Source organism: Ambystoma mexicanum, chromosome 2p (assembly GCF_040938575.1).
Source record: "Ambystoma mexicanum isolate Mex_15411 chromosome 2p, UKY_AmexF1_1, whole genome shotgun sequence".
NCBI classification, from domain to species: domain Eukaryota; kingdom Metazoa; phylum Chordata; class Amphibia; order Caudata; family Ambystomatidae; genus Ambystoma; species Ambystoma mexicanum.
In genome coordinates, this window is record NC_090923.1 from 273,425,074 (window position 1) to 273,437,394 (window position 12,321).

The 12,321-nt window shown below is 42.3% G+C and overlaps 1 protein-coding gene across 1 annotated transcript in view; it reads left to right on the top strand.

The window, feature by feature from the left end:
- LOC138567739 (inter-alpha-trypsin inhibitor heavy chain H3-like) overlaps positions 1 to 12,321 on the top strand; it is a 475,184-nt gene that overhangs the window by 220,385 nt on the left and 242,478 nt on the right. The window contains exon 9 of the mRNA XM_069646218.1: positions 717 to 885. Within this exon, the coding sequence (XP_069502319.1) occupies positions 717 to 885 (169 nt within the window). The remainder of the gene's footprint in view (positions 1 to 716; positions 886 to 12,321) is intronic.

A 12,321-nucleotide genomic window follows, 5' to 3' on the forward strand; every position in this document is an offset into this window, starting at 1 on the left:
AGTGCTGGCAAGGATGATGTGGTGGCTCTGACAAGATTATCGATGCCCGTCTCTGAGTGTTAAAGGATCAGATATTGGGCTATGATTCTGAAATCAGTTGCAGGTCAGGAGGGATTGTTTTTGAAAATTAGTAAGGACCAATACCACTCTGTCTAGATGTTCTTCATGATGTGGATCTAAATTAAATGACATGCTTGATGATTTTTTGAGGGGCTTAGCAAGAATGTGTGTGAACTGAGAAGGGATGCCATCAAGTTTCATTTCATTAAGTGAGTTCTGGATATGAACCTACTTGGTAGAGCGCCTGGGGCGAATTCATTCTCATGGTTTCCGTTTCAGGAATGTGATTGACACCAATTCTTGAGTGAAAAGCTAAGTTTTAGTTGACCATGCTAGCATGTCTGTTTTTATTAAACTAGTGGTGGGTGTGGAGGGAAATCACAATAAACAACTGGTGTACAAGAATTGCCCATATTAAAAAAAGACACTCATATGTTGTAAAGTAAATATGTTGGATTTAATGCACCAAATGGCCACTATATAACTGATCTAACACTTTGTATTTTGTAGTAGCCACACCTTCAGTTTTGATCTTCAAACAGATATAACCATGTTGCAGAAACATTTTGAGCATTCAAACAAAAGAAGTCTATTCAGTCCTAGAAATGATGTTAGCACATGGCACTCTGATGATACTACATCTGTTTGTTTTCCAGACAAAAGATGCCCTTCTAAAGATACTGGCAGACATAAAGGAACATGATCATTTTAATTTTATACTGTTCGATAATAATGTTGAACCTTGGAAAACAAATTTAATACCAGCCAATGCAGCAAATGTGGAAGAAGCAATTGCATTTGTGAAAAGTATTCATGACAATGGCTGTAAGTACAATTTGTACCCAAAGTTATGTTTTAGTATTAGACAATTAGCTCCTTCTGAACTTTTTTGTAAATGCTGTGGAGGTGGACTTAATTGGTTTGTATCTAATGACGTTTTCATTTAATGAATTGTATGCGCTGATCAGACTAGCACATCTTGTATAGTAACTAGGTATTTTAAAATATATTTCAAATGATAAAACACCCCTACAGGCTGTTTTCTTGAATATTTGTTTAAATTTTCAATTTCTGATGTTTTACTCTAAAATATATGTCTCATTTAGACATTAAATGTCGTAACTGATTGAAATTGTTCAGGTTTGTCAGCTCTCCTCTTGCTCTGAGTAATACAAATGTTTAACTCTGTAGCACGCAGGGCTGTCTGGTATACATTTGGTGAGGACAGGATTGTAGTTATCAGGGTATCTGGTGAGAAAGCAGATGGAGTGAGTGCTTCTGACATGAGCTGGAGGTAGATGTGTATTGGATTCTACATCAACCTATTATAAAGAAGGTCATGTGACTGAATCCATTTTCTTTAATCAAAAGATACCCTAGTCAGTATTATATGCAAGGGGAAATAATACCTTGAAACAGTGTTGACTGCGTAATTATAGTCACCATGTAACAAAGTAAAATTACATTTTATTCAAAGAACATATATATAACTACATGAATACATTCAAAATATGTGTAATAAAATGGGACATTAAAAATGTGCATACCACTTGCCAAAAAACCTAGTGCAAGAAATACAATGTTGCAATTATGCTGTTATTCGTATTTCTTGTAGCATGGTTTTCATCACCGCATTCTGACACAAATGTCATTGAAAACATAGAGACACATTTGTTAAGCTTCTAAAGTGTCCCACAAACCTCTGTGTACCTTTTAATGGATCATTCTAAACCCTGAATTGATAGCCCGATATGTTTCACTCCCCCTTCTCACGTGTGGAGATTATCGTCAGGGGCCAAAACTGTGTAGAGTGGTCAAATGAACCTGAAAAACATCAGTATATGATATTAGGGGAAGATCTTTATGTGCATATCAAATGTTAAGATTAATAATCTTAAAACCATAGGTAGAACCAACTATTCTATTAACAATTGGCAGAATAAGGACGCCTATGGAGGGAACACTCACACTCCCTATGTGTATAGTGTATAACTCATTGTTTTATGATTGGTTTCAATAGGCGCCATAAGGACAGGGAGAGACCTTGAAAAAAAGAACAATAAAGGCAATCCATCAATTATATTGGAGAAATTGAGAAGGGAGAAGGATTGGTGTAGACTATAGCACCACATTCACCCTTTATTCAATCCAGGTGTCCGATATCACTGTGATGGAATGAGGACCAAACTGGGAATCTACAGTGAAAGACTGAGACATTGAAAAGAAAAAGAAAACCTAGTTCGAAGACAGCTAGATGTGCTTGTCCTAACTATCCTAATGGACACTTGCTAATTTGCTGTTACAAAAAATTGTCTCTTTAGACCATTATCGAAACTGGACACAAGGGCTCATCTGGTAAAAAAGGCGTGCACCGATTGCCAACGAAAATGCGTGCATGCAGTACTTCACACAGTGATTATATATTGTGCTTGCTGAAAAAACAGAAGACTGTTACTTTGAAGAAGTCAGTACAAGAACGGCAGTCTTGTCGGAATAACCTGATTACTGAGGGTTAGTACAGGTGGGTGCCATGTTGAAAAGGGATACGAATAACCCTTTGACAATATGCACATATCAGTGACTAAATATAAAGAAGGTAGATATACTATGTCCAGCCAGTATATGGACTACTGTATTAAAAACAGTTTTTATGATTCTATTGCAAATCAGAAAAAGAGAAAAAATGTTTTATGTGTTGTAAGAAACGTTAAATATTGACAGCTGAAAGTTTGAAGAAATGGCAGCCATATTAAAAAAGAACAAACCTGTTCCCTAAGAAACAACAGTATTGAATCTGTTGTGTACATGGGCAATAAACAATGAAAGTCAAAGGCTTTAAAAACAAAGTAGTTTTGCACTATTTCCCTAAAATAACTATGTTCAAAGTATGTTGTCTCTGATACTGAAGTTGTAGGAAATAACAACAGTTGTTTTCTTTCTTATGTAACTTGAAATGTACAATCTTTCGTGTACTAAGTGATAGCGAGTCACAATACATTATTTGTGGCTTGAGCTGTCCTTTGGTTGTGTATCTTGTATTCCCTAGCGCCAAATGATCAGTCATTTATTATCATTCCCTCTTAAGTAAGTTACCTGGTACATGATTCACCAGTGTACTGGTGTATCTTGTGTTGGTGTTTTTAATTCAAACACCTTATTCCCTCAATACGTAGATGAAAATATACATGATGAAACATAATAAAAACACATACAAATGAAGGCAAGCCAAATGTATAGTGCTTCCACAAATCTAGTTAAAGATGAGTGAATGGATCTGTAATCACTCTGCTGTAAATGGATCTGTGCTTAATGTAGTGCTTATATATGTAGAGTCATGAGGCTTACGGCATAGTGGACCTGATTTACAAAATGTTTTGTGTGGCTGAAAATTACAGCATAATCTCATCACACTCATTGGCTACCTACTATAGAACATGCTATCCCCCCCCTCATATAGTCCCTTGACCGATTGGCCACATCTACGCTTCACCCATTCCCTAGACACATGGTTCCCTACATCACCACTGTCAAAGCCAAACTTGAGAGCAGTGCCCTGGTTGTCAATAATTAGTTCATGGCACTGCCACCTGCAATTGTTGGTTGCCCAACTCAGAGTAGCCCATAACATCTGGATCTCTTCAATACACTGCTTCTTTGGCTTCCTTACCTGCAGCATCATTGCCAAGTGAAATAGGGTCTGTGTTATGAGTGTGGGTGGAACATTTATCCACCGTTACTTGAGAGGGGCGGGACATTGTATAAATCAATCTTTCCAATAAGGCTGCATGCTGTACAGACATGCCATCAGAGGTGCAAAACCCCTCATTTTCCATCTGTAAAATCCTGAATGTAGAGTGCTGTTCAAGTATGCCAAATTGAAGTAAATGGTCACCAAGCAACCATTGGATGCTTCTAACACTTCAATCCATGCAATAAGTTATGCTGCCTGAGCAGAATGTGTTGGCAATCTTTTCTGAACAACAACCTAATATTCCCCATCTACGAGGCATACTACTGCTGCAATATGTGTCTCTGGCCAGTCTCCTGATCGATCCTGCATGAAACATCAATTTAAAGGAGTTCTCCCTCCTCCAGTGCATCCTTCTGTGTCCACTCTCAATCATCTTCAGGATCTATATGAGTGACGCAATCATGCACTTCTTCTACTTCCTCAAAAGGTATATCAATAAACGTGGCAGGGTTCACTGTGCAACATTGTACAATATGAATAGATGGACTGGACACAATAAATTCATGCACAGAGGCCCTCTGTGTAGTCAATGTTGATTTTAATAATTCGAGTATAGCAGATGCAGCGTGCTCCACATATACTGTCACTGAACACCCCACAATGTTTGTTGACTTTTTCTTGATGGTGAGGCTGCTGCGGCCAATGACTGTTCACAGGAAAATTGGCCCTGCATTACTGAGTCTAAGATACCACTATAATAGGCTAGGGGCTTGAGTCAATAGAACAGTCAACACTTGTCCATTTGAATGTAAGAACAGGTAAAATGATTTCATGTAATCTGGAGTTGCTAGTACTGGAGCATTACTTATAGCATTTTTCAACTCTGTAAAACATGTCACCATTTTGCCTGTCCGTGTCAGTGACCCCTTCCTCTTCTGTGCTTCCCTGCAAAAGAGGTTTTGTGTAACTAGAATAGTCAAAAATCCATGCTCTACAGCAGTTACACAAACCCAGAAATTGTTGCATTTCTTTAACTGTAGTTGTTTGTATTCTGTACTGCAGCAGCCATTTCATGTGTTACGCTTTTCCCTGCTGATGATATTATCTGTCCCAATACACATCCCTTTTCTGCAATGTTGCATGTTTCATTTTCCACTTTGTATCATTTATCTGCAAGCAATGTCATTACTGTGATCGAATCTGCTCTGCACATTTCTTCTGCAGTGCTGCATAGTAAAAGGTCATCAACATACTGAATGATCATGCTTGATACAAGTGTATTACCCAAATCCATGTGTATTACTCAGTTAAATATACTGGGGGACTCACAGTGCCCCTGTTGGAGTCTGGTATGCCCTCGGTACATACACACGATACAAAATTGAGGATCAGGGTGTAATGCGATAGAAAAGAACACCTTTTTTAAATCAATGACAGTAAAATATGTGGCCTCTATGGGTATATTGCAAAGAATTGTGGCTAGATTCAGTACAAGTGGAAACTCTGCCTCAACCATGCTGTTCAATGGGTGTAAATCTTGTATGAACCTCCAACTTGACCCCTTCACTTTTTTGACAGAGTATATTGCTGTATTATACAGTGATTCTGAGGGCACTATAATTAAAGCTTCCAGTTTTCCGTTTTTTTCCTGATTTTTGCACACAAATACAAATGGAAATTAATCTCCTTTGTGTCTGTATGTAGTTCTAAAAACGGAAAAACAGGCCTTTCTGTCTGGTTCTCTATGATGCCACTCATACATTGCAGGCCAATCACATTTCAGATTGGCAGCATGGACAGTGTAAAAGATGTATAAAAATAACATTAAAGTTCTTCAAATTGCTGAAAGCATATATCTTAAGACAGAAGCATTCACAGGAGCAACCGTTGGTTGTTGTTGAACAATTGAGCTAGTAATTCTTTCCTGCATGGCTGCATGTGTGTTTTAATAAATGCATTTTTTATTAGAATACATTCAGAAAAATACTGCATGCAAATTATCTTTTTACCTGAAAAAAAATTAATGTAGATAAATACACAAAAATGGGCCCTAAAATAAATATGGATAAATACAAATGGCAATGGCAGAAAAATAAATACCATAAAACTGGAAGCCTTAACTATAATGCCCTACCATCAGCGCAACCATTGTTTCATGTATCCCTTCATCTGCTTCTCTTGACAATGGGTATGGTTGCACTCTACAAAATAAGTACCGATCCTATGCTCTTCAAGACAGCTACGTCATGGGGGTTGTCTGTCCATACAGAGTTTGGTCATCTTGTAAAGGTGCAGGCATGATTTTAGAAATAAGTACAGGAAATACCTATACTGAATCCTTATTTGACAGGGAATGCACACCTCCAAGATCATTTCACCATCATTGTCAGCATGTTTGAAAAGCTGTCCGTCGAACACCCCACTCAATGGTTGATCAGGGTCAATACAAAAACAGTTTGCCACTCATCTCCCTCTTTATCATTCCATATGAGCATTATTTTGTAATCCGCATTCACTCTCCCTCCCAATCTAACGTGATAATTGTACCTGGGACATGTTCGTCGGGTACTTCTGGTCTAAACAAATATGTTTACTGCACTCGCCATGGCTTGTTTTGAAATTCTGACACCAAACTCAACAACACTGTTACTCCATACATAAACAAATCCGGGTGCATGGCTACTCCCCTAGTACCGCCATCACTGAACAATGCTCTTGTTATAGCAAAGATCTTAGTGTGACGAATTCCTGGTGTGGAACACAGCATCCCTTCTTCTGAAAATGAAATGGTCATGTTCAAATTACGTAACAAATCCATTCCCAACAAGTTTACCAGCGTCACTTTTGAGAACAATAGTGGGGCTAAAATATCTTACCTCCCTTGATCGGTAAATCTTCTGTGAATTGAACCAAATGTGTTGCCCTAGAGAATCACTGCATGTTCATTACATTACCTGATAAGGGGAAGTGCTCTGCCTTTTGCGGGATTTTGCTGCACCTGTGTCAACCATAAAAATAAATGATAAGTTGCCTATATCCACACCTAACATGGGGTCCTCTTCCCATTCAGCAGTGATTGACAGGACTGGGCATGTCAGGCGCTTTTTGGGCTGGCTTAATCAGGATATGTGTTCAACTCTAGGAATACAAAAGGATTACCACCCATCACACTTGCCCTGGTGGACTGTGTCACTGTTGTGTGCATAAAAGCATTTTTATCCCAAACTTGTGGGGCTGATTGTTGAGCCTGCTGCTGGCATACACTGGTGTATTATTGGGAGCTGGAGGTTGCATCTGCTGGGGTACAGATGATTGATATTGATACTGGAACTGTTGTGCCTGCACAGGCATCGCACCATAAGGAAATCTAATGGGTGTCATCCCATACTGCCGTGTATACATGGCTGGGGCTGCCCGTCCACTAGTATATTCATCAGGATTATATGAATATGCTTGCCTTCTGATACATTCTCACCCACAATGACCCATTTTCCCACCTGACCAACATGTTCCTGTGTTATAAAGTCTATTTCTGGTCATTCAAGCTGGCACTCACACACAGACCTGCTGTGGAGTCTCAGGTTGATCCAGGAAAGCTTTATTGTACTTTATGTACAGTATGTACAGTATCATGTTACTCTTGTGGTATATACAGTGACATGGAAGACAGGACAGGACAGGGAATGGAATTGGACTCTACATACATAGGAGAAAACCTAGGAGAAAACCCACCGGCCATCCTAACATCCCAGCTCAGGCCCCCAACTGACACTCTCAGGACATTCACTCACAGATCCACTCAACATTCTCCTGCGCTGCATTCATGCATCAACATTCTGACAGCAAGCACTCCTGGCCAGTGACATCACAAAACAAGACTACATTACAACATCTCTCTTTCATACCCAGACACCAACCAGACTACATCACAACATCCTGATCCACCAAATATCAGCCCCATTCCACCGAATCCTCCTCCTCTACCTCCCCAGTCCTCTTGAAACCATACTCTTCCCTGCTGATAACCTCAGGGGTAAACTCCCTGATAACTGTACCGGTATCCTCGAGTATCTAGATACCCTTGGTACCCCTTTCATATTCTGATACAGTATGGTATGGTATTGTTTATTTTTAAAGCGCTTATACAGGGGCAGGTGTTTCAAAGCAATCAAGTAGGGTGTGAACAAGGGGAGAAAAAACAACGGTCGCTCAGAGCCCTTGAAATTCTGAGATGATACTAGTCTGCACAAGCAGAGTAACTTTGAAGAATACATTTAACAGTTTGATTCTGACAGCGATTCTGCAGATTATGCCAGTGCAATTAAGGGGTGGAGACAAGGGAGGGCAGACAGTCAATCTTTGGCGCAGAGCATATGGGTAGTACAAGTGCACAGACGGTAAGAGGGAGACTGGGGTAAGTGTAGAGAGAGACACTCTCTGGGGTTATTTCTAAAGTGCATTGTGTGTGGGTGGGGTGTAGTGCCCTGAGGCAAGTGTGAAGGAGGACTGGTGGGGTGCCAGGGATCTGTGAGACTCTGAGGTACACCATGTGGCCAATCAGCAAGCTGTAAAGGATGAGGAGGGAGAGAGAGAAGAGTAGAGAGCTGGGTTAGCAGGGTAGAGGGAGAGATAAGGAAGAGGAGCAGAGGAATGTCTTGAGGAGTTTCCGGAACTTAACAAGATCAGGCTCAAGACCGAGGGCGGCAGGGATGCTATTCCAGATGGAGGCACCTGCTGAGGATAAGGACCTACCTCGAAATCTCTGCTTGGAAAACCCGCTCACTCGCAGAAGGTTGGAGGTAGATGAGCACAGGGCTTGAGAGGGACAGTATTTAAGTAGGCAGATTTGCAGGTAGGTAGTTCCCAGGCCCCAGAAAGTGGGAATAAGGCATAGGGTCTTGAACTTGATCCTTACAGCCACAGGGTGCCATTGAAGGGATTTCAGCACCAGAGATATGCAGTCTCTGGGCTTGAGGCCAAGGATAAGTCTTGCAGTTCTGTTCTGGATGAGTACAGAGGGTGCAGTGTCGAAGAAGTGCAGTTGAGGAAGAGGCTGTTGCAATAGTTCAACTTAGAGAGAACCAGGGTTATGGAGACAGTGAGCCACTGGGAGAAGGTGAAAAAAGGTAGAGTACCTCTGAGGAGGTGTAGCTGAGAGGTGAAGGAGAGAGTGGAGTCAATAATGATCCCAAGGTTTCTTGCCTCGCAGGTGGGTGCGAGTGCAGGACTAAGGGAGGCAGAGTGTAAGTGGGAAAGTGAGAGCGAGGGACCCAATGCGAATGATCTCAGTCTTATTGGCCTTGAGGCAGAGGTCATTTGCAGTACACCATGACTGAATAGAAGACAGACAGTCAGATACAGCGAGGAGGAGGAGGCTGAGGGTAGCCTGAAAGATAGTTGTGTGTCATCTGCGTAACATTGGAAGTTAGAAGTGAAAGTGGAAATCACACATGTCAGGGCAGCCATGTAGATATTGAAGAACCAGGGCGATAGGTTAGATCCCTTGTGAACGCCACAGGTAGAGAGAGCTATAGTCGAGAGAAAGGCTCAGAGTTCCACCTGGGATGGGCGGTCAGAGAGAAAGGAGGTTAACCACGGCAGAGCCTGACCAGTGATTCCCAATGTGTCACAGAGGCATGCGATCAGGATGTTGTGGTTATCCATTTTAAAGGCAGAGGAGAGGTCAAGGAGAATGAGGACAGAGGGAGTTTTAGTGTCAGGATTTGAGAGCAGGTCTTCACGGTTGTCCAGAAGAACAGTTTCTGTGTCACTGGATGATCTAAAGCCAGACTGATGGTCATGGAAGAAACTAATAGATTTAGTGCGTATGGTCAGCTCAAGGGGGTTGTCCAGGAAAGGAGTGCGCCAGTTTGCTGGATTGGAGGGGTTGGCAGAATGTTTTTTGAGCAGAGGGTGCACACGGAAGTGCTTAAGGGAGTTGGAAAAACTCCAGTGGAAAAGGAGAGATTGCAGAGGTCAGTGTTACGCTCACCTGGTTCCACGGGGGCGCCACCCAGCAGTTGGGGTTCAGATGTCCCTCCTTGCGATGCCCAGATGCGACCAGCGGAAGAGTTCTGCCTGGAATACAGGTAAGCTATGTTCAGGACTGGGCAACCGGGGTAAACAGCCTCCCACCTCCCTATAGGTCTGCGACCCTTCTGGACTTCTCCTCACCTTGTTTTAGATGTTGGCGGGTTCTCTGTCCTGCTGTCTTGCCAGGGGCACGTTGTGCTTGGTGGGCAATGGCGATTGAGTTGCTTCACTGATGCCGGCCCGTCTTGAGTCTTTCAGGTAGGTCTTATTGCTGTGAATATTGCTGTTCTTGCATGCTTTTTAACAATGTCTTTTTCTTCCTAGGTACACGGAAGTCCAATATGTGGCAAGGCGGAATCTTTGTTTCGATGGTAAGTATGGGTGTTTTTGGAGCACCTTGATGCAGTGAGTAGGCGCTATGCGCTGCACTTAAGATGCCTTGCCTTTGCTAACCTGCTATCTTTTCCTCTCCACATGTCGCAGTACTCAGCCGGAGTATGGAATTTCCATAGTGATGCTGACTGAGGAGCGGCTGGCGAGGTAAGCCTTGCAGCACAGTTTGTTAATTGGACAATGTCTAATGCCTTGTTTCTTCTCTTTTACAGGTCCGTCGATCCGAAGGAGCGCTGGTTCCAGGATGATGGTCGGGAGAGCTGCGGACCGCTGGCGATGAAGTTCAGGTAAGCTGCTGCCTTTTCTCAGGATGTCTTCTCCTTTCCTTTGCAGGTGCTGTTCTTCCGAGGTTCGTGGCTGAAGCTGAACACAGTGAGCGTTACATTGCAGAAATGCCAACTAACGCGAAGCATGTCAGTCTATTTGGGTATGGTTTAAATAGCTTCAAGAAAGAAGTCCAGGTAAAATAGTCCCCATGGTACCACACCCAAAAACACTACAATGCAAGCCTGGTTTCAAGGAGCCAGGTTGAGAGGATGCCTCCACATGACTGGCATTAATGAAAAGTAGTTCCCAAGCACAAGTCCATATTCAAACATGAGCCTGGTGCCAAAGATCCAAGGACTGGCCCCAAGAAGGCCTAGGCTGCAATTTCTTGGGTTTAGTGAGGACTGGAATAAAGACTCTCCCTGGCCCATAGGATGGCCAGGGGGTCTTCAGAGTGTGGGTCGTGACAGTCAGCCAGGGCGAGGGAGTCAATATTGTCATTGATGGTTTTAGTGGGGCTGGGGTCCACCTGTTTGGATGAGGCCTTCATAGATCGGACTTGTCTGGAGACCTCAACAGGTGTGACGGGTGAGAGAGGGTAAATGGAAGGGGGGGCAAGGGAGGCTCCGGTGTTGGTGTATGCTGTAGTGTGGTGGGGAGGGTGGAAAGGATGTCTTGGGTTTTTGTGGCAGCCAGGGCCGAGCAAATGTCATGGGTGGGTGTGACAGAAGACGTAGCTGCTGCAGGATTGGCCAGTTCCTTGCAGACTTTGATAGGTTTGGTTGTGTTGTTTGATGCCGTGGAGATGTAGGCTTGAATAAAGACTCTTTTCTTGGAATGGATGCAGAGTCGATATTGTCTTTGAAGGAGGTGGTAGTTTTTCAGATGGTTCGCCCAACAAGTTCCACATCCGCTCAGCTGCCCTACACTTGTGTTTACATGCAGCTAGGTCACAGTCGTACCAAGAATTGCACTTTTTGGAAGGCAACAGAAAAAGGTGGGGCAGGAGAACCCTCTTTTTTGTTAATGGGGGGCCTGACTCTTGAGGGTGAGTGAGTAGCAGAACACAAGGACGTAGAGTAGAAAGGCCACCCCTCCCTTTGACACACAGGAGGTGCAACAAACCTACAGAATGGTAGTTATTAATATAGACTAGCCATTTGTCCACATACAACAGAAATGGGAGTAACACTGGTAAAACAAAATGTATTCATATTGAAGATGCATATTAAAAAGACAGAGACCAAATCATTAGTCATGCACTGAGCAAAAAGAATAATTCTGTACTAGTGTGGTTAGTAGCACAATGAGTGTTATTTATGTACTGTCGAGACATTCACAGTACATATCTTCTGTCAACACAAAAATTGGATGTTTCTGGTTCGGAAATAGTTTTAACACCAGGTTCTCTGAGTGACACAGAATATACAATGTTCCGAAACTGTCTTCAGGACACTATGAGGTGCTGTTAACCTAAGACTTGTGGCAGCCAATGTGTCTATTCATATAAAAGAATCAAGGATAAAAGATTGTTTAAAAAGGGGGTGGGTGGGTGGATGTGTGATCAATACAACCTAATAAATAGGGTTGAGGAACAAACTGTAAATTAGTAACTACCTATAGTTTTAGGGTGGCGTCTTGAGATGAATTACTGAAGTGCTGTCTTCGGTACAAGCAAAAACATTTTTAGAGGGACTCTTGAGGTTGCTTTGAATGCTTTAGAAAAAAAAGGAGGCTTAAATTAGACCTCCTAGTGGGAAGAGTTATCAGAGTAGGGTGAATACTATTCTGAAAGATTTGCGAAAGCAAGGAATACCTGGTGTGTCAAGGACTGTGGCGCTCGTGGATGATTTTTCTGGTGATTTTACTTTGTTTGC